Source organism: Andrographis paniculata, unplaced genomic scaffold (assembly GCF_009805555.1).
Source record: "Andrographis paniculata isolate CXL003 unplaced genomic scaffold, ASM980555v1 Contig12END, whole genome shotgun sequence".
Classification (NCBI taxonomy): domain Eukaryota; kingdom Viridiplantae; phylum Streptophyta; class Magnoliopsida; order Lamiales; family Acanthaceae; genus Andrographis; species Andrographis paniculata.
The window spans coordinates 5,031,610-5,052,983 of NW_026137402.1; the positions used below are offsets into that span (position 1 = coordinate 5,031,610).

General features: G+C 33.1%; 3 protein-coding genes across 6 annotated transcripts; all 3 read left to right on the plus strand.

The window, feature by feature from the left end:
• The first annotated feature begins 1,428 nt into the window (after window positions 1–1,428).
• On the plus strand, window positions 1,429–4,355 carry LOC127255487 (cytochrome P450 CYP82D47-like). Its single transcript, XM_051281020.1, has 2 exons — window positions 1,429–2,445; window positions 3,603–4,355. Exons 1-2 carry the CDS (start codon window positions 1,540–1,542, stop codon window positions 4,227–4,229), a joined length of 1,533 nt encoding a protein of 510 aa, XP_051136977.1. The 5' UTR covers window positions 1,429–1,539; the 3' UTR covers window positions 4,230–4,355.
• Window positions 4,356–10,096: 5,741 nt separating this feature from the next.
• Window positions 10,097–12,505, plus strand: LOC127256706 (L-type lectin-domain containing receptor kinase IX.1-like). The gene has a single exon (XM_051282856.1). The coding sequence runs from the start codon at window positions 10,308–10,310 to the stop codon at window positions 12,399–12,401; it is 2,094 nt and encodes a 697-aa protein (XP_051138813.1). The 5' UTR covers window positions 10,097–10,307; the 3' UTR covers window positions 12,402–12,505.
• Window positions 12,506–12,781: 276 nt separating this feature from the next.
• On the plus strand, window positions 12,782–20,644 carry LOC127253990 (protein EXECUTER 1, chloroplastic). 4 transcript variants are annotated; one of them, XM_051278835.1, is made up of 12 exons: window positions 12,786–13,335; window positions 13,454–13,570; window positions 13,663–13,728; window positions 14,168–14,274; window positions 16,839–16,920; window positions 17,699–18,388; window positions 18,482–18,605; window positions 18,746–18,915; window positions 19,316–19,390; window positions 19,494–19,586; window positions 19,703–19,836; window positions 20,234–20,644. In XM_051278835.1, exons 1-11 carry the CDS (start codon window positions 12,913–12,915, stop codon window positions 19,793–19,795), a joined length of 2,040 nt encoding a protein of 679 aa, XP_051134792.1. In that variant the 5' UTR covers window positions 12,786–12,912; the 3' UTR covers window positions 19,796–19,836; window positions 20,234–20,644. The 4 variants fall into 4 exon arrangements, with proteins under 4 accessions (XP_051134810.1, XP_051134792.1, XP_051134801.1 ...); XM_051278844.1 differs by having other exon boundaries at window positions 20,249–20,644; XM_051278827.1 differs by having other exon boundaries at window positions 12,787–13,335; window positions 20,246–20,644.
• The last annotated feature ends 730 nt before the right edge of the window (window positions 20,645–21,374 follow it).

Consider the following 21,374-nt stretch of genomic DNA (forward strand, 5'->3'; position numbering starts at 1 on the left):
TATGTAAATAAAAATTGAAATATAAATTGAATCTAAAAAGCAATTATATTTATGTTTAGCTAGTGACTTAAGATAAAATATAGATTTGATGATATTTCCATATCTAATGCATAGTAAATAATGACAACTTTTTAAGCGTGGTGGAAAGAGTCAAGAAAAACAGCCGGGGCCATTATTACTATATTCTGTCCCCGCCTCAAACGTTCCCTTTTCAGGAATTTGGGTTTGTTTGTATGTTTGTTTGATTATTTATTTTTTTTCATAAATTAAAGTTATTTTATTTAATTTATATAGTTCATAATAAAAACATATATACCATTTTATAAATAGCAGCATCAAAATTGTATTTAAATTAAAAATAATATTAAAAAATCAATCTCAAATAAAAAATACTTCCTCCGTCCCAGATTTCATGTTTGTTACACTGTAGACATGGTATTTTACGAGAGACGTAATTAGTAGATAATTAAGAATGTAGTAATGATAATAATTATCTTATAATATAAATAATTATAAATTAAAATTAAGATAACCAAGTAGTTTAATTAAAATAAAAAAAATAAAATTTAAAAATTTAAAATGAGATTAAAGTATATAATTATTTAAAAAAAAAAAAATGACTATCATGTGGACAGACAGTGTGGACATGGTATCTGGATGGAGGGAGTAACAAATAATCCCTTTTAAACGATATCTTTAGTATTTTCATTCTCATCTAATTAAGGTTGTGGATGTTTGTGCTCTTTCATATCATTTTTAATATATATATATTTATCTGATAAGAAATTTTTTAGTATTTGCGATCATACTTTTCTGGAATTATTTATATATTTTTATTAGCAATTTGATTGCAGTACTTACATCTAGAATATTAATCTTCTAAATATCCATTTAATATTTATTTTTATTATAAATAAATATTTAAATGAAAATTCTGTTATTAGAAAAGATGTGTTTATTTTAATTTTCTAAAAATTTATTATTTAAAATTCTAATTTTATTTTTAAAAAATATATATATTTTTAATATATTTAATCAAATATTATTTAAGTATAAAGTACTTTCTTCTCTATTATTTCTATTTTGTTTCTTTCAATATAATTTGTTATTTGTCATTTTCAATGTAATTATATATTTTAATGATATTTTAAAATTTAAACTTTAAAATTTTTTTATTTTAATTAAATTATTCAGTCATTTTAATTTTAATTTAGAAGTATTTTTATTAAATTATAGTTATTTCATTAATATATTTTTTAATAATTTATTAATTATATGACATCTAAAAGTAGTGTCTGAAACAAATTAATTTTGTAAAAACAGTATAAATAAAAATATCTTCAAATGAAACAAAAGAAGCAGCCATTCTATAAGTAATGTCTTACCAAACACATCCTAAGATACCCACCAAATGAAGCTGCTCCACCATCACCATCGTCATCATCAATTGACGCAGTCCCATTTACCAATTTCTCATAGTATTTTAAACCGCCTCTGCTCTCTCTTCCACCATATCCAATTACATACTCCTTTAATTTTATGGATATGGCCATGCCTATGGAGATTGGCCTCCTTTCCAGCTACGGCTTTACTGCAATTTTTTGCATAGCAATCGTACTACTCTACACGACTTTGACTAAACACAGGGAGAAGAATCTTCCGCCGGAAGCCGCCGGAGGCCGGCCATTAATCGGCCACCTGAGCCTACTTTCCGGCCCGGAACTGCCCCACGCAGTCCTCTCCGACATGGCCGACAAATACGGCGCCGTTTTCACCATCCGGCTCGGCGCAAAGCGCGGCCTAATAATCAGCTCCTGGGAAGCCGCCAAGGAATGCTTAACCACAAACGACGTCGTCTTCGGCAACCGCCCCAAAACCTCTGCTATTCAGCACATGAGCTACAACTTCGCCATGTTCGGATTCAGCGGCTACGGCGCCTACTGGCGAGAGCTGCGCAAAATCTCCGTGCTGAACCTGCTGTCCAATCACAAGGTTGCGCAGCTGGGGAACGATCTGTTGGAGCACGAGCTCAAATCGATGATGAGATCTCTGAATTCCGAGGGGAAAGCGGAGATGAAGAAATATTTTGGGGATTTGACTCTGAATTTGATGGCGAGGATCGTCGCGGGGGATGTGGGGAGCGATAAGGAGGTCGTGGAAGGAGACAAGTGGCGGAAGGCGATCAAGGAATTCTTCAGGATGATGGACGTTCTCACCATGGCCGACGTGCTTCCGTTCCTGAAGTGGTTTGAGAATACGAAGGAATTTGAACGGACTGGGGGAGAGCTTGATGGCGTGCTTCAGGCGTGGTTGGATGAGCACAAGAAGCGGAACCGCCTGGAAGAATCTGGAAGCTTCATGGGAGAGATGATCGGTTCGGCGGAGAAGGTTGCACGTGCCTTTGAAGGCTATGATGCTGATACAATAAATAAAGCAACTTGCCAGGTATTTTTATTTATTTATTTATTTATTTATTTTCGTATTTATTCAATTTTTTACTATTAAAAATTTGATTCAATATACAAAAATATATATATATATATATTCAATTTGAAATCGACAATATATAATTTTATTTAACAGAATATGCATATTACTTCCTACGTTCTATTTAGAGTGTTATTTTTCTTAGTTGGAAAAAGAATTATATATTTTAAATTTCATTTTAATTTTTTTATAAATTTTTAATTTTAATTTATTTTTTTATTATAGAATAATTATTTTTCATTAATATATTTTTAATTATTTATTAATTATATTTTTTTAAATTACCGTGATTAAACAGACATAATTGCCAGGACAGAGGATTTATTTTAAATTAAATCATGTAATGTGCTTTTGTTTTATATTTGCTGATTAAAATCGTCAACGTAACCTTTTGGATCCATGTGAGTTAGCTTAGTCAAATATTATAATTTTTAAATATTTCTGTGTTTAGGAATTCAAATATGATGGTTCATTAATGATTTTATTATTCAGATATATATATATATATATATGTGTGTTCGCTTGGTCAAATATTCTATTTTTTAAATATTTTGTGGTTACACATTCAAATATGATAGTATTTTATTAATTCAAATATTTTGAATTTGAGCTTACTTGCTTTGTCGACTAGTCAAATATTTCCAAAACTTGGACGTTAGGTGCTCAATTTGATAAGATCAGTAATAATCAATAATAAGTGACGTGCACAATTAATTATAAACTGTTGAAATTGTTTTACAAAAATTGACATGTTAATTGTAGGTTAATTTCCTCGGATATAAATAACTAAATTTTGACATTGAAGACATTGTATCAAATTAAATGATTATTTTCTTAACAGTTTGACTTTTTAAATGAAACGGTCATTCCGCAGATCTTACAAGTGCTATTTTGTCTCTACTATAAACTAATGCTTAGCTTTTCCTAACTCAAAGGGCTCCAAAGCTCTATTCTAAAGTCTATATTATGGCCATCTACTAATATACTATGCAATTCTCAAACATTAAATCAAACGCTTATTTCAAATTGTAAGCGAAAACGAAAACAATCATAGTGTTTTTACTACAAACATATAGCAATTCTTGAGATATTAACAATGTTCATAAATTTTGAAGGTACTCATGCTAGGAGGAACATATACAATCTCGGCGACACTCACATGGACTCTATGCTTGCTACTCAACAACCGCGACGTCCTCACAAAGGCTCTAGAAGAACTCGACACACATGTGGGCCGGGCCAGGCGAGTACAATCATCAGACCTATCTAATCTAGTCTACATTCGGGCCATCATCAAAGAAACTTTGCGACTATACCCACCGGCCCCCATATTGCCCCCTCGGGAGTCCGTGGCCAATTGCACAGTCGCAGGCTACCACATCCCGGCAGGCACACGCCTGATGATCAACGCGTGGAAACTCCATCGGGATCCTAGAATTTGGTCCGATCCACTAAAATTCGAGCCCGAAAGATTTCTCACCGACCACAAAGAGATTGATTTTAAAGGCGGTGTTAATTTTGAATTGGTTCCGTTCGGGGGCGGGCGGAGGGTTTGCCCCGGGATTTCTTTCTCCCTTCAGGTGGTGGAGCTAACGATCGCTAGTTTGTTGCAAGGGTTTGATATCGAGACGTTGTCTGATGAATGTGTCGATATGAGGGGGAGCTTCGGTTCGACGAACATGAAAGCTACTCCTCTTGAGGTTGTGCTCAAGCCAAGATTGCCTACTACACTTTATGGATGATCCTTTAATTTGCTTAGAAAAATGAAGAAGGAAAATGTACAATGGAAAATCTTTAGAAGTTTTTGTTGTTGTGTGTGGTTAAATATTCATTTGAATTGTGTTTGAAATATAGACATGTTTTAAGTGTGATCACGTGTATTTAAATGTTGACAATAGATATACTCACTCCATCTCGCTGCTCTTCTGTTTTGTACGAAAGATGATTCATTTTTATTTTTAGTAAATTTATATATTTTAAATATTTTACTAAATATAAATTAATTTAATTAAAATTTTAAATCTCTTTATTATTTTTATGTCTCTCCTATGTAAATAAATATTTTTTCTATATTTAAAATTCTTTATTTTTTATAAAAATTAGTTTTAAGTTAATTATAAATAAATAAATATATTTTTATTTATTTGGGTTATATAAAATTTTATTATTTACAAAATGATATTCATATTCTATATATTTTATTAAAATATAATGCTAGAAATATTTAAAATACCAACAACACTGCTCATATAAAATTTTAACTTGATTGGTTAAAAATTTTAAAGTTTTAAAAGAATTTACCTAAATACTTAAAAACTTTTAAAAATTTAAACTTAAATTTTAAGGGTTTTGATTGAATAAGCACTTCTTAGTCTCATTACAAAAAAAAAAAAAAAAAAAAAAAAAAAAAATTAATCAATTTTGATATGATCGTTTAAAAGTTAATTGTAAATGCTAACATGGCATAACATAATATAACCGTAATATCTTATTTGAGCAAAACACAGTTGTATATGAAAAGTTCGCAACGCCAAAACACGCACAGCCGTGTTCTGAAACCTCTCAGTTCAGACTTCTTCTGCTTCTCGGAATTGGAGGTTTACAAAAAAAAAGTTAATATGTATTTAATTGATCAAATTCTGTCTATGCCCTATTTTTCAAATTTTGGATGAAGAATCAATTTGGCGAAATTTTTTTGCAATTTCTCTATTCGATATTGGTGGGCGCAAATAGATTTCCATGCATGGAAGGGACCCTATTCACCTGAGAGACATCCCAAATTTGTGCTCCGCGAGACGGCGGCAGCCGGCGTCGGCCATTATCCTCAACGCGTTCGAGCAGCTGACCTTGCCGGAGAATGAAAATGACCACTGTCAGATTGAACCTATGGAAAAAGAAGACACGATTGACTGAACTCGGAGGCAGCGAATTCCGTTGTATATGTGCAATAATGGAACCAGCCTAAAATTTCGGGGGAAGGGGGCAAAATATGGATTTTTTATTTTTTATTTTTATTGACTAATGTTTTTCTTTTTACTTCTTACACAGTCACGTAAAAAACAAGAAAAGAATTTGGAAAAAATTAAATATTTTAGAGAAAATTTTAATAAAATTATAGTTAACCGAAGGGGTGACGTTTACTTTTTGCACATACATTTTTCAGTATTAGTATTATATTATTATATTAATTTATAGTAAAAAAAACAAAAATACTCTTAGGGTGTGTTTGTTTGAAGGATTTTGGTGGACTTTTACTATTCATCTCATTTCCCCCAAAATATCAAATCAAATATCTATTTTTTATTTTTTTATATTATAATAAAAATCAATTTTACATTTAAAACATCACATCAACACCTATTTATATCACATCATACAACTATTCAAATTCAAAATTTTTACTATTCAAATCCCAACTCAAAATCCAAACCCACAAACAAACACACTCTTATTAGATTATGTAATATAAAAGTAATGGCATTTGTATAATATTTTGAAAGTTGTAAGGATATTAATTATGTTGGTAGGTAGTACAATTACTAATGATATCCTTGTTTTGGGACGGTAAAAATAAAAAATGGTATCCTTCTTATGAGACGGAGGGAGCATAAAATTTAATATTTTTTAATAAAAAAAAAATTTAAAGGCTAAAATTGTAATTCAACAAAACAAAAATTTTATTATTATTTTTTACACTATAAAATAAAAAATTAAGGGGGACAAATTAATAAAAATACGTCATATAATTATTTTTAGTACTGAAAAACGCATATATTTTTGGGGCTGGAGTCAACCGCCCCTAACCCTTACTAGGTCCGTCCATGTATATGTGAACTTCGGAAGCATCACCGTGATGACGGCCGATCAGCCGGTGAACTTTGCGTGGAGCCTAGTGAACAGCGGGCAGTCGTTTCTACGGGTGATAAGGCCAACCTGATCTCCGGCGACTTTGCCACGTGAGTTTAGATGATCTGCTGGCCGGCCGGCCGTTCTTCACGGCGAAGAAGATCATGCCAATTGCAGTTGGTATTGTTATTCCATAGAAGAAGTTTGAACATTATCGAGAAGTGAGAGGTTTAAGAACACAGGTGTGTGTTTTGAAACACGGCCGTGTATTTGATAGGTTGTTTATAATTATACACGGATGTGTTTTCGTAAGTAGAGCCATATTGGTTCAAATAAGATGTTACTTTAGATTTCGTCATGTTACGTCAGTATTTATATTGTTAGTTTTTTAATAATAGGATCCGAATTGATTAAATTATTTACAATGAGAATAAACTTTTTGTAATATGATCAATGTTGATTGTTGAGTTTTAGTAGCACTATTTTTAATTTTTTCTTAAAAGAATTAAAAAAAAAAATAAAATGACAAAGAAGAAGAAAAGTAGTTGACGATGTCTATTATTTAGGGTGTTTTTTTTTCTTTTTTTTTTTTTAGTTTTATTACATATTTTTATTATTTAAAATTTATTTTTAAAATATTAAATCAAGTAATTACCTTTATATATATATATATTATACTATAATTCTATTTTATATTCAAAAAATCACATCTAGTATTTATTTATATCATATTGAATAATTGTTCAATTTTAAATTTTTACTATTCAAAAATGTAAACTGACAAACAAACACACCCAGAGTTTTATTAATTTAATTAAAATAAAATGTTACTAATATGTTATAAAAGGTTAGTTTTTATTATTTCATAATGATTTTATATCAATTTTATGTTATTCTTGCAAAAGTAACGGTTGTGATCTTACACTGTTAGTATTAATGCCCGGCTTGAGGGTTTCGACATTTTCTATAATTTACTAACATATTAAAAATTTATAAAATTTAACCAAACTACATATGGATTTCATGTAATTTTTCTATTTTTTTTTCTTTTTTTTTATAAATTCTTATTTTAAAAACAGATTTATAAATAATATTATTATCAAAGTCACAAGCCAGCAAACTCGTTTGACTGTTGACATTTTCAGCTCTCTACTTAATTCTCAAATCTCACCATTCGCAGAGGTCATAAACACCATACAAAATATTATTATCAACATTATTCTACTATATATTATATTTATATTATTAATACGATTTTTTATACTAATATAAAAAATATATCTATCTGAAAACATAAAGTAGACACTCGGGAAAGTTACAATAAAATATTTTGTACCTATAACCAAATATCACTACTATATTTTGTCATCCGAAAACATAAAGTAGACACAGAGGGAAGTTGTAATAAAATATTTTGTACCTACAACTATATTTTGTCATTTATATATGTTTGCCGACTCAAATGTATATTTAAGTGTGCCTAAACTAATGTCAAATATTTTTTAAACTTTTACATAAATTAAAAAGATATTATTATATACTCTCTACGTCGGGCTCTAAAGTCCTGTTTACCTTTTGCGTTATTGTATTTAACATTAAAAATATCCTTATATTTGTATAATTTTTTACACAAATATTATTATAATAGTATTTATTATAAAACACTAATAGAAGTATTTTCGCCATTTTTTCTTAATTATATTACATTTTTATATAATAATTAATATTTAAAAATCAACACGACAAAAACTAAATAAGACCTTAGAGTGAGACATTTATATGATAATATTATCAAAATATTAATACATATTTTTTTACTTATAAAATACTATTTTCTTAGTTAGACACAGAGTTTTGACAAGGAGTTTTAAGTATTGTTTAATTAGTAAAATAATTATGATTTAATAAAAATAATTATAAATTAATATTAAAATAACTAAATAGTTTAATTAAAATAAAAAAAAATTATAATTTATGAATTTTAAAATATGAGTAAAATATATAATTATATTTTCAAAATAAATTATAAAAAACAGACAGAAATAAAAATGATGGACAAATTAGACCAGACTAATGAAGTATTGTTAATTAATTTATTAAAAAAAAAATGCATACATTTGGATGGAATCGAGGGAGTATATAAAAATAGTAGTATTTTAATTTATACTTTTATGTAAAGTGATAGATATGCTATAATAGTATGAGTCTCATGTCTATTAAAATTAGAGCATGCAAAAATTGACCCGAAACGAAATAATTGAGTTTGGGTCAAAGATTTCAACTCGATTATATATATGGGTTGGCACGAACCCGATACGATAATAAACGGGTCGGGTTAGGATTGAGGCTTTCAACTCGAATCCGACACGACAACCCGATTATAATATATTAATATTGATTAATATATTTATTATATATATATAATAATCATAATTTAATAATTTTTTCATAAATTAATTTAAACTAAGTTCAATTTTAAATAATTCAACATAATTTACGCTCAAATCAATAAAAACTAACATAACACGACAACAAAATACAAAATTATTTAATTTGAATCAAAAAATTAGATTTAATTATGTATACAAAACGAGTCAACCCGTACCCGACACGATAATAAACGGGTTAACACGAATCCGACACAATAATAAACGAGTCGGGTTAGCGTTGAGTAATTTAACTCGTTTAAAGTATTCAACCCGACATAAATTGATCCACTGCCGGCCGGCTCTAATTAAAATATAGATGTATACTATTTTATTAACACTCTAAATAGTAAACTATATGTTTTGTTAGTAGGTGAAAATATTTATATAATATAAAATAAAATTTATTATTATTTTTTTAAGATAAATAAATAAATAAATAAATAAAAAAAAACCCACAATGTGTTGCATACTATCAACAATATTATTAGCATGCAACGATCAGATTGAAAAGATGTTCATGTTGCATATACTTGCATTTTTTAAATGACACCAGAAACCCTTAGATAAAAGTTCTTTAAGTTATAAAAATATATGTGTATATATATATATATATATTTACCTGAGTATTTAATATTTATATTTATTTAAAATTTATATTTTGTGAGAAAATACATTTAATATTAAATAATGTAAATAATTTCTGACCACCTAAAAGTTAACATCATTTACATTGTATCAAACTCTATATGCTATGCATCCCCTGTTTTTATTAGCATCATTTATCTATATAATATTTATTAGAAGTTAACCACTAGGGCTCCTCCCGTCAAAGAAATATTCCCTTTGTCCGATCGTTATATTTATTTTTTGTGTCATTATATTCAATATAAAAAATATTTTTATATTTATATAATTAATAATATATTTCACTACGCGAATCAGGGGATTTTTCAATTTTGATGTGATGTTAAATATATAAATGAGCATTTTAGGTAAAACTATCAGTACCGAGTTGAAAAAAAAAAAAGAAAAATTCAATAAGAAGTATTAGAACTTTGAAAAGAACATTTGTAAAAGCAGTGCTTGTGTGCAGGCGGCCAAATTTCCTTCATTTATTTTCTTTTTTCAGACCAACAACGACGTTGCTTCACAGTCACTGATATATACATACATATATATATATATAAATATGCAAGACAGAAGAAGAGGTCAACTGAGATTAAGAACAGTCTGTTTAATATTGTCCCACATTTTTTAATGTGTGAAAACTTTTCTAATATATAAGAGTGAAGGGCACTTCATCTATCGTATCAATTGATATCAAAGACATGGGGCCGCATTGAGCTCAAATTCATGTAAGAACTCCTTTAATATATATATTCTGACTCTTCTTTCCTGCCAGACTTGGTCTACAATGACTCCTTCCACCTTCTACCCACATTATTAATTCATCAAAAACCTAATTCAAACACAAATACTTATTACACATATTGAAATACACCCATTTCTTCCAAATTCGATCGATCCATCAATTCCACGCCATTAATGGCAGCAATCCACAGCTGGATCATTCTCTTCTTCTACCTATTCTTATCTCCTCCTCCAATCATCTCCCTCTCCTTCAACCTCCCCGCCATCGGCCCTTCCGACACCAACACCAACATAAACACCACCGGTTCTTACATCTCCAGCCAGGGCATCCAGGTCACCCCCGACGAGCGCGGCGTCAACCAGGCCCAGAAATACGGCCGAGCCATCTACGCAAAGCCGCTGCAACTCTGGGACAGGGCCACCGGAAACCTCACCGGATTTTCCAGTAACTTCTCCTTCGTGATTGATTCCAGGGGCAGTAATAACTTCGCCGACGGGCTCGCCTTTTTTATGGCCCCTGTCGGAACCCCCCTCCTGCCGGAAACCGCCGGCGGCGGCATCGGCTACGGGACGTCCAAATCGGTGGCCAATTCGTCGGCGGAGATATTCCTTGCTGTCGAATTCGACACGTTTCCGAATTCTGGTTGGGATCCTTCGTACCGCCATGTCGGAATTAATATCGGCTCGCTTAGATCGGCTGTAGCCGCCGAATGGCCGAATAATATTACTCATGGAGCAGAAAACAACGCCTGGATCAGCTACAACGCGGCTTCCATGGTGCTTAGAGTTGACTTCACTTCGTTTACGAGGAACGGGTCGAGAATCGACAGAATCGAACATATCGTCGATCTTAGACAACACTTGCCTGAACATGTCATTTTTGGGTTTTCGGCGGCGACGGGAGCTTTGTTCCAGAGAAACACTGTCAAGTCATGGAACTTTTCTTCCACATTGGATCTTCCAGAACCAGGGCGGGGGCCAGGTCCCGGACCTGGCCCTGTCATCGGAACGAGGAAGAAGACAGGGATGATTGTCGGATTAAGTCTTGGCCTGTCGGCGGCGGTTCTTGTCTTAGTTCTTACAAGCTACTGCATATGGAAGAAGTCGAAGTCGAAGTCGAAGTCGAAGTTGAAGAACAAGAACAACGATAGTGGATACGAACAAGACGAGGAATTTATAGAAATGGACAACGAATTCGAAAAAGGGAGCGGACCAAAGAGGTTCTCTTACCTCGAATTATGCCGCGCAACGAGTAATTTTTCAGACGAGGAGAAGCTCGGCGAAGGGGGCTTCGGAGAGGTATTCCGGGGGTGGTTGAGAGAAACGAATTCTTACATTGCCGTAAAAAGAGTATCTAGAAAATCGAAGCAGGGTCTAAAAGAGTATGTTTCCGAAGTCAAGATCATAAGCCAATTAAGGCATCGAAACTTGGTGCAACTAATTGGGTGGTGCCACGAGCGCGGCGAGCTTCTCCTCGTCTACGAGTTCATGCCGAACGGAAGCTTAGATTCTCACCTCTTCAAAGGCGGCGAATCCCAATTGACGTGGCCTGCGCGCCACAAAATCGCGCTCGGATTAGCCTCGGCGTTGTTGTACCTCCACGAGGAGTGGGAGAGTTGCGTCGTGCACCGCGACGTAAAATCAAGCAACATCATGCTAGATTCGTCCTTCAATACCAAACTCGGCGACTTCGGTTTGGCCCGTCTCGTCGACCACGAAAAGGGGTCCCAAACGACGATTTTGGCGGGAACAATGGGATACATGGCGCCGGAATGCGCGATCACCGGAAAGGCGAGTAAAGAATCGGATATTTACAGCTTCGGCGTCGTGCTACTAGAAATTGCTTGCGGGAGAAGAACATTCGAGCCTCGGTTTCCCGAGGGTCAAATGAGATTGATCGATTGGGTGTGGAGTCTATACGGGTTCGACAAGTTGCTCGACGTGGCCGATCCCAAGTTAGGCTTGGAATTCGATGCGCGGGAAATAGAGTGCTTGATGATCGTCGGGCTGTGGTGCGCGCACCCGGACAAGGAATGTCGGCCGTCGATAAGGCAAGCTATACATGTCTTGAACTTCGAAGGCGACTTGCCAGAGCTTCCGCCGGCGATGCCGGTCCCGAGGTTTTACCCGTCGACGGCAAGGATGGCGGATAATGTGTTGAATGTAGGTTCGGACAGTGAGAATTACAGTTCTTATAGCCGTTCGACGAATGCACCTACGACTACGACGTCTTCTTCGGGCTCGGGCACCATGCTTGTGAAGGATTGATTAAGAGAAATTAACAAGCATGGAATATGTATGAGATCTAGGAATTTTGTATACGTATTGTAGAAAGACAAATACTTGGAGGTTATATAAATTCGATTTATTTATCTTTTTTATATAATATTTTACTATAAACTCAATACATATGTATGACCTTATATTTACCTTTCTTATTTCAATTGTAAATTTTGTTCAATTAATAAGTAAATAAAGACATAATACAAACATCATAAACATAAATTTTATTCAATTGAATCATAAGTAATTATTCAATGGCCACGTTGTCCGTTTGAATGTGTTGTGAGTAACACTAACACACGTCACCACAAAAACCTCTTCCGTCATCCTTATCCATGTAATGTCAGCCTCGTGTCCCTTTTCTTTTCTTTTCGAGCTCTCTTTTTTTATTTATTGTATTTTTACTAATCGGAGCCACCGTAGCTCGCTAATCTTCGCCGCCGGACATCCAACGGATAAATATATATAAATAAAAATCGATTCTTGGTAATTGTTAATGGCATCCATATGCCCTCCGACGTTTCCATCGTCGCGCACTGAGCCCATCTCGCACACGCTCAGCGTCGTCAACTCCAGATTCATCTCTTCAAAGCCTAATAGAAGATCCCTGCACTCTGGTATTTCACTTTCTAGGTTTTCTGATTCCACTCTCTGCTGCCGCTGTGGCGGAAGCAGCGCTGGTGGGGGTGATGACAGCGATTCAGGTTTTGAGGATTCGTGGAGGTGGGATTTCGGCATCCAGGAGACGATTAGGAATGCGATTAAGCGGTTTGAGAATTACCTGGGCTCGTTTAAAGATGCGAGCGAAAATGGAAGTGTGGTGACGGGGGACGAGGAGGAAGACGATTGGGATTGGGCGAGGTGGAGGAAACATTTTTTAGAGGTTGAGGAAGAGGAACAGATTGTTTCAATTCTGAAGGTAGTTAGCAATTGTTTGATCAATTTTATGGTTGTAGATATTGTGCTATTGGATTTTAATACAATCGTGTAGCTATTAAGGTAGACTGATAAACATGTTTTTGTCTAATCCTCGACAGTCTCAGTTAGCAAATGCAATTGAGAAAGAGGATTATGAGGATGCTGCTAAGATTAAGGTTAATATTGCAGCTGCTACGACAAATGACACTGTTGGAAAAGTGATGTCATATATGAAGGTAGGAAACTCTGTTTTCATTCAATATGCATGATATATATATAGGTGCCTATATGTTATCTAACAATCTATTAGGTTTTGAACTAAGTGCAGAAATATGTAGATGAAGAGTCTTATAGAGATGCAGCTCTTCTAAGGGATTATGCTGGAGCTGGATTGGTGAGTAAAAAATGCTCTATCGAGCGAATGAACATGTCAAGGAATTTTCTTTTTTTGTCCTTTGTGCTTCTTGACTGTTTGCCTTGATTGGAAAGTGGAAACCATTTGTCATTTCTGTATGTTTCTTATCAAAATGTTTGGATATCCTTAACGTGCTGCTGCATTTCAAGATATAGGGATTACCTAATTGAAGTCCAGCCTTATCTCTATACTTTTAACAAGCAGTTCTTTTGCAAGGCACTGTATTGTTCTATTCCATATGTCAGATTGAACTGAATCATATTCTCTCATGTGAGTATCTTACATTATGTGAAAAATTACAAAACAACCAGGGAAGACCATAGGATGAAAGATTCCTTCCTTGAAAATCATCTATTCTTATATTTGTTGTTTTCAGCTACATTTCATTTTATTTTTTTCTTTTTGATCTTACACTCAGGTTGGTTGGTGGGCTGGAATTTCCGAAGATCACAGTGATCCTTATGGTCGCATAATTCATATAAGTGCAGAGTATGGTAGATACGTAGCAAGAAGTTATAGTCCTAGGTAAAATTTTTGCTCTGGCTTTTGATGTTTTATTATTACGTGATTTACTCTAAGGAAGATTATTATGCAGTAGAAATTCCGGAATGGAATAGTTGATCCAAATATATAACACTGACCATTCAGTTGTTACATCTTTATTTTCTTTATGCTAGTCTCTTAGATCTTGCACTTAATTATTTTGCGTGTGCTTTGGTGTATTGGAAATTTTAAGCCGTTATTGTTTTGGATTTATTATTTTAAATCGGAAAATAGATTTTGGAAATTATGTTTTGTTTGGATATGTTTCCAAAAGTGATTAATAGTATCTGTTGTGTGATGTATGATAAAAGGTTGATTTTATAGTTCATAGTTGTGAATATAATAAATAGTTGATTTGACATTTCTTTTTGACGGTTGTGGAAGATTTAGGGTGTTTTTGGATTGAAAGTTTTAAATTGGAAATTATGTTTTGAAAAGGATGTTATGTTTGGATTGATAATTAGTATGTGTTGTATGATGGATACTAGTTTTATTGATTTTGAAATAGTAAACATGTGAATGAAAAATAGGTGTTGGGACCCGTGTTTTAAATGTTAAATAGGTGTTTGTGATGTTTTTAGTATCATATTTTAAATGAAAAAAAAAAGTATGGATGTGGTACTTTTATGGATTTTGTTGCTACATCTATCAAATCTTTGATTAAAAGATGTGGCTAATTCTTCATCAACATGGTAATAAACGTACTACCCCTCAGACATGCCGCCTTGCGGCCCTGCATAACTCTGAATCATATTCTCAAGCCCTGATTTCCACTTTATGCACACAATACTGCATTGGTGATGTTATGAAAGAGCATATGGACCCTTGTGTTGTTCCCAATGGACCCTGGTGTTGCAGTGCTGTTCCCCCGCCACAGCCAAGCATATGTTTTATTCTCCAACCCTAAACTACAGATTGGCTGAAATCAAACCCCTGATACGATATGTGTTCTTTATCCACAAAACATATTTAGTGTAGTTTCCTGGATTCATTTGGCCCAAATCCAAGGTAAGCATTACTTGAAAATTGAAATAATGTGGCACAAGCAATCAGCGTAACTGCAGGTTGGTCAAATTGCACCACTGGCTGAAAGCATGCCTTAATCTATGTTCCACACACCAAAGGAATAGATCATAAAAAATAAAATCCCTATTGGGTGTGGCAGTTGTTAGATCTTTTTTTTTTAGTCATCATTGCATTTCACTTCTCATGGATGGCTTGGATTTAAATTTCACATAAACTATAAATTTTGGTGGTCTTGTTTTGTAACCATAGGGAGCCAACTTTTTGACCCTTATATAATTGGAAATTGACACTACATTTGTTTGCATGCTAAGGTAAAATATTGTGTGTGTGAAGTTTCATGATAAATGAACAAAATTTGTTCCTATGTAATTTGACTGTTAGCAGGATGCATATAACCACCAGTATGTTTAGTTTGTACTTACTGGAATTAGCTCTTATTATAGACTTGTGATTAAGTTTCGAGTACTAGTCTATACTTGAGGGATGGAGAAGCTATTTTTCAAGAATTGAATATTTAGTTTTGTTTCGACATTTTAAAAAGAGTGAAAGAACCCAAATACAATGAACAAACATACTTCTAGCTCTTATTGTTTCTCAAGTCTACTTGAAATTTTCAATAGATTGCTATCTTTGTGCCTTGTAGAAGTGTTTTTATTGGATGATGTTTGTTGGATTTTCATTTTTAGGATGTAGTATATGAACTGTATGTCTATTGTCTGGCTGTTTCTTCATTTGTGTATGTCAAAGCATATTTTAATAATTGAACATAAAACTTGCTACGGAGCCAAGAGGAAAGTTTCCTATGCATGTGTGTAGGTGTTTTATATGCTGAGTTAATTTCTTCGATTGTGTGCACCAACTCCAGTTTTCTCTTACGTTGTGCAAGAATTCATTTGTTGTGCTGTGAATTATTGAATTTAGTGAGTTCTTTTATCCCCACCATGAAACTTTTTTTTGGTTTTCCTTTATGTTTTAGGGAAAAAAAAAAGAAAAATCAAAATACTTGAATGCCTTCTCACAACCTTCTGTATATTGATCATTCTTGCTTGTAGCCTAATTTTTTGCTATTATGGAAGTAACTCAATTGCAGCAGTGGAACTACTTCTGTTTTATTTGATGCAAGTTTCTTGCCATGTTAATTTAGGCCATGAAATTCATGCCACTATAAACTGGCAGCTGGTAAGTATTACCTGCTAGTACGAAATTCAAATTATAGCTTAAAATAATTGTAAAATAAAATAAACAGATTTCAGAAATTAGGAACTTACCTGTTTTTCTTCTTCCAATAGCTAGCTTGAGTCTTGATTAATCGAAAGTGTGATCTTTCGTTATTGCTTCATTTAACCTTTATTGAAGTCTTGTGTTCTTTTACTACTAAAGTTAAGTGATACTTATGTGATGGAAGGATATGCCAGCCCTTTTAGTGGAAGTGTGATCCTTCCATTATATTAAATTTTAATGCTTAGTATGGGTTCATTGCTCACCATTGATTTTGTTGATTTATCTGTGTTGCTTGGTAGGCAGCTAGCGACAGCCTCGGCTGGTGCCCCCTTGTTTGAGGTGTATCTTACAAACAGTAAACATGGTGGTTTTAAGCAGCAGGTATCTTCTGTATTTTTCATAATCTAGTTTATGAACTCACTAGTTTCTTGATTGTGCAACATGATTTGTTCTTTTCTTTTGCTGCATTGAAAGAGTTAAATTTACCCAACCTGAGGCTTTGGCCAAACAAACTCTTAATTTCCAATTCTTATTTTCTCTAAAAGATAAACTCTACCTTAATACCTGGCTTATTTATAGGGTCAATAGACCAATTGCAATAAATACTAAGGGACTTAGCAAAGCTAATCCTAACCAAAGTAGAATACCAGACTATTTCTAACCAAAATAGTATGCTAACTAATTCTAAAAGGACACAACCAGGGGTTGTACTCCAATACTTATTCATGGCATAAACAATTTTTCCCTCTGGAACGCCCTTGTACCCAAGGCTGAAGTCTGGGAATTGCAGCTGAAAGAATGTTCATTTCCTACTTGGCCAGTTTCCTCATCCTTGTGAATAACTTCCATCCCTCGTCCCACCCCAGGTGTGGATGGTCATTGTTGGTTAGCCCTGCAAGCGAAGAAATCAAAGTATTAATTATGGGAGCATTAATGCACATACTTTGTGACGGATGCTCTAATTTATTTACGCTTTTATCTTTGATTTGAGAGTTTACTGCATAATGGATTTGTTTTGTATGCTGTAGCGTCTCTTCTATAGATCTCTAAATCACCAGGATTGAAACAGTTGCTTGTGTTCTATAAGAAAAGCCTATAAGCTTGTGTGACTGTGTGTCTATTTAAAGCTAATGGAGGACTTTATGGATTACATTGTTAGGCTGTTTACTTAAAGCGTAGAGGAGCTCCCCGAGATCTTTATGTTCCATCCGTTAAGCCATCAGGAACTTCCAGAGGCCTAGACTCTCATGATGTGAGAGACACCAAAAGCAAGCTATTTGAAAGGAACTCCGAAGATACAGAGGATGGTGAAGACAGGGATGATGATTCTAGTTTTGACACTGTCTTGCGTGACATGATACCTGGTGTGAAGGTCAAGGTTGTGAAGATGACAGCGCAAGAGAAGGTAGACATGGATCTAATATCAAAGGTAATTGAACAGATAATAGATGAAGATGAAGAAGAGAAGGATTATGAGAACACAGACACTGAAGATGAAGCTAAAAGCGAAAATAGTGAAGAGCAGAATGACATTGAACTGGACTCTGGTAATGAAGTAGCCGAAGACAGTGGCAAAAGTCGGATTGCAGTTGAAGTCATTATTAATGATGGGTTCATCCAGAAAATGTCACGTGGCACACACGTTAAAGACCTGCTTCGCGTTCCAGCAAAGCTAGAGAAAAGGGATCGGCTTTCATTTAAATTTACTGTGGAGGAAGAATCCAGCGATCATCTCCCGGGTGGACAGTTACCACAAAACAAAAGGCCCAAGCTTCAAGGTCAACTCAGCATGGACCATGTTATGCTTGATCTTGTCAAGTCTATTGGAAAAGGAAAGGTGCCAATGAAGGTTGGTTTTTACGTGTAAATTTATAAAATTCATTGCATATAGTGATTTTGTTTTGTTGATTTTAGCTGATTTCTAACTCAACTATTAATACAGGTTCTTAAAGATGTTGGTGAATTAATAAATCTTACACTAATTCAAGATCGAAATCGTCAACCACTATCTGGATCAACAATGTTCAACCGAATTGATGTTTCACCAACTTTAGATCCACTTAATGGTGATCAACTTTATTTACTTATCTGACATATAACTGGAACTCTGAGGTTTATATTGTACTCTTTCCTCACTACCACCATCATGTATTCTTTTTCATGCATTTCAGTATTTCCTTTTTTAGACAATCTATTTGTTTTTCAGGATTATATATTGGCGCACATGGGCTTTACACATCTGAAGTTATTCATATGAAGCGGAAATTTGGTCAGTGGAAAGAGGATGAAAGCCCAATGAAGCACTCAAAATTAGAATTTTATGAGTATGTTGAAGCTGTTAAACTAACCGGCGATCCTTATGTTCCAGCTGGCAAGGTATTTCCCTCATTTACACAGCTTAAACACAAGTGTTTTCCTCTTGTTTGCACTAATAAAAGAAGTTACTGCGGTTCCATTGTTGTAGAGTGATCAGAAGCACATTATTAGATTTTACTTGATGCATAATGTTTGAAGGGAACTGATGACAGCAGTTTAACATAAATATAGTAGTGACCAGATATAGTAGGACTTAATCGTTTACCATGCTCTCCAAGTTAATTCCGTGTGGGTTATACACAATAAAAATTATAGAATTTTTTTTTTTTTTTTTTTTTTTTTTTTTTTTTTCTCTCGTCTGTAAGGACTGCAGTATAATTAAATCTGGTGGCAAATTGATGCATCTAGTATTTGTTAAGATCTCCTTGGTTTCAACATATTTCACTTCTTAACTTGTCAGGTTGCATTCCGTGCAAAAATTGGGAAAAGATATCAAATTCCACACAAAGGGATTATCCCTGAAGAATTTGGTGTGGTATGCTTGCTATTGTATCAGAAGCAAACTTGAAGATGATTGATTTTTTAATTTTTTATTGTTTCTGTTATTCTACCTGTTTCAAAGCTCCATTCTCATGCAGATTGCTCGATATAGAGGACAGGGAAGATTGGCTGAGCCAGGATTCAAGAATCCCAGATGGGTTGATGGGGAACTAGTTATACTGGACGGAAAGGTCTTTTAATTTCTGTGTCAATTTATTTGTTGTATTTCTTTAGATATATTCTCCTATAGCCATTAACAAGTGTAACATTCTACTGATTGCATCATTTTTCTGTCCACTTATTGCAGTACATCAAAGGAGGGCCAGTTGTTGGCTTTGTTTATTGGGCTCCCGAGTATCACTTCTTAGTATTTTTCAATCGACTCAGGCTGCAGGATTGAGTTATTGTACATAAAAGCTCAGATTTTTTTAATTATTTAAGGTAAGCTCTATTTGCTCGACATATTATTTTCCACTCATTTATGTTCAAAACTTCCGGAAGAAGGTTTATTGGATCTGTATCGAGATGGATGATTTGTTATAAGCAATTATTACTTGACCTGTAGTAAGATCTAATCCGTCTCCTGCTCTGTTGCTCTAACATTCTTTATTGTTTATGCTTGTAAATGGTCAAGTAAGGATTACAACTGGGGATCAAGATGGGTAGTTTGTAGAACTATCAGATAATGAATTATGTTGATGTACAATCAAATTTCATGATTAGTTTTCCCAACCGAGTGTGCATCATTGAACATGGAATATTTGCTTGAATGTCATTGTTAGTATGAAACTGATTTCCTTGTGGACTCAGCCATGGATATCTGATGATCTGACCACAGTTTGTTTTGCAGTAGTCCATGGTTGTTGGCTCTTAAGCAATGAGGCTCCGCTCCACATTACATTACTAACCAAGGATGATGATGTTGCTATCAAAAGTTTTTGGTTCAAAATGATTGCCAGGTGACATACTTGTCTAACTATGTAAGTAATGTGGTGTGAGTACATACGTAATAATACCCTTTCTATTGCTTTTTTTCTTTAGAGAATAGAGAAATTCCTATATGCCATGGCATTGGGGCTCTATTGTAGTACAAAGCTATTTTGCTAGTCTCACTTGCTATTTGGTAGTAATAAGAAGATATCTCAATCTTGTATTATTATTATTGTTTTGTATTAGTTGTTGTTGATGTCAATAGAAAATTATTAGAATTCAAAATAGTACTAGTATGCAAAAAACACCAAATTAGTTCCATTGGGGCTGTGTGTTTATTTGGAGGTTTTTTTTTTTTTTTTTTTTTTTTTTTTACTATTTATTGATTTTTTTTTTTCATATATATATATATCCAATTAAAATTTTATTTTTATTTTTATTTTTATATTATAGTATTTTTTCTATTCTAAAATAATAGTTTATTTTATCATTTTTGTTCGTTTCAAAATAGTACTAGTAGATTAACAAATAATATTATTTATGAGTTAGTAAAAATATGTAAAATAATTTTGATATTTTTATTATTTATAGTTAAATTAATCCTATATATTAAGGATATGTTTGTAATTTACATAAAAAAAAAATAAAATAAAATAAAAGATATTTTGATATTAATGTGTTATTATTTTTATTATAATATAAAATGATATTTTTGAATTAAACAGACATACTAAAAATATATATTAAAGGCAAGATGCAGAAAGACTGTTGAATGAGTGTTTAATCCGTATTAGATGTAAATTACTTATAAAAAAAGATTCTTTCATATTCTACTATTTAAATTTTGTGTTATATATATATATATATATGTCACAAATTATTTTATCGTATATTATTTTAATATCAAATTTAAATTAAAATTTTTTTAAATTTATATAAAAAAAAACACCTTTTTTTGTTGAGGTGTAATGGTTTTTCTTATAAATATCTCAAAATTGATTTTATGAGCTAATAAAATATTTTTGTAGTTATTTTGAGTCTTAAAATTG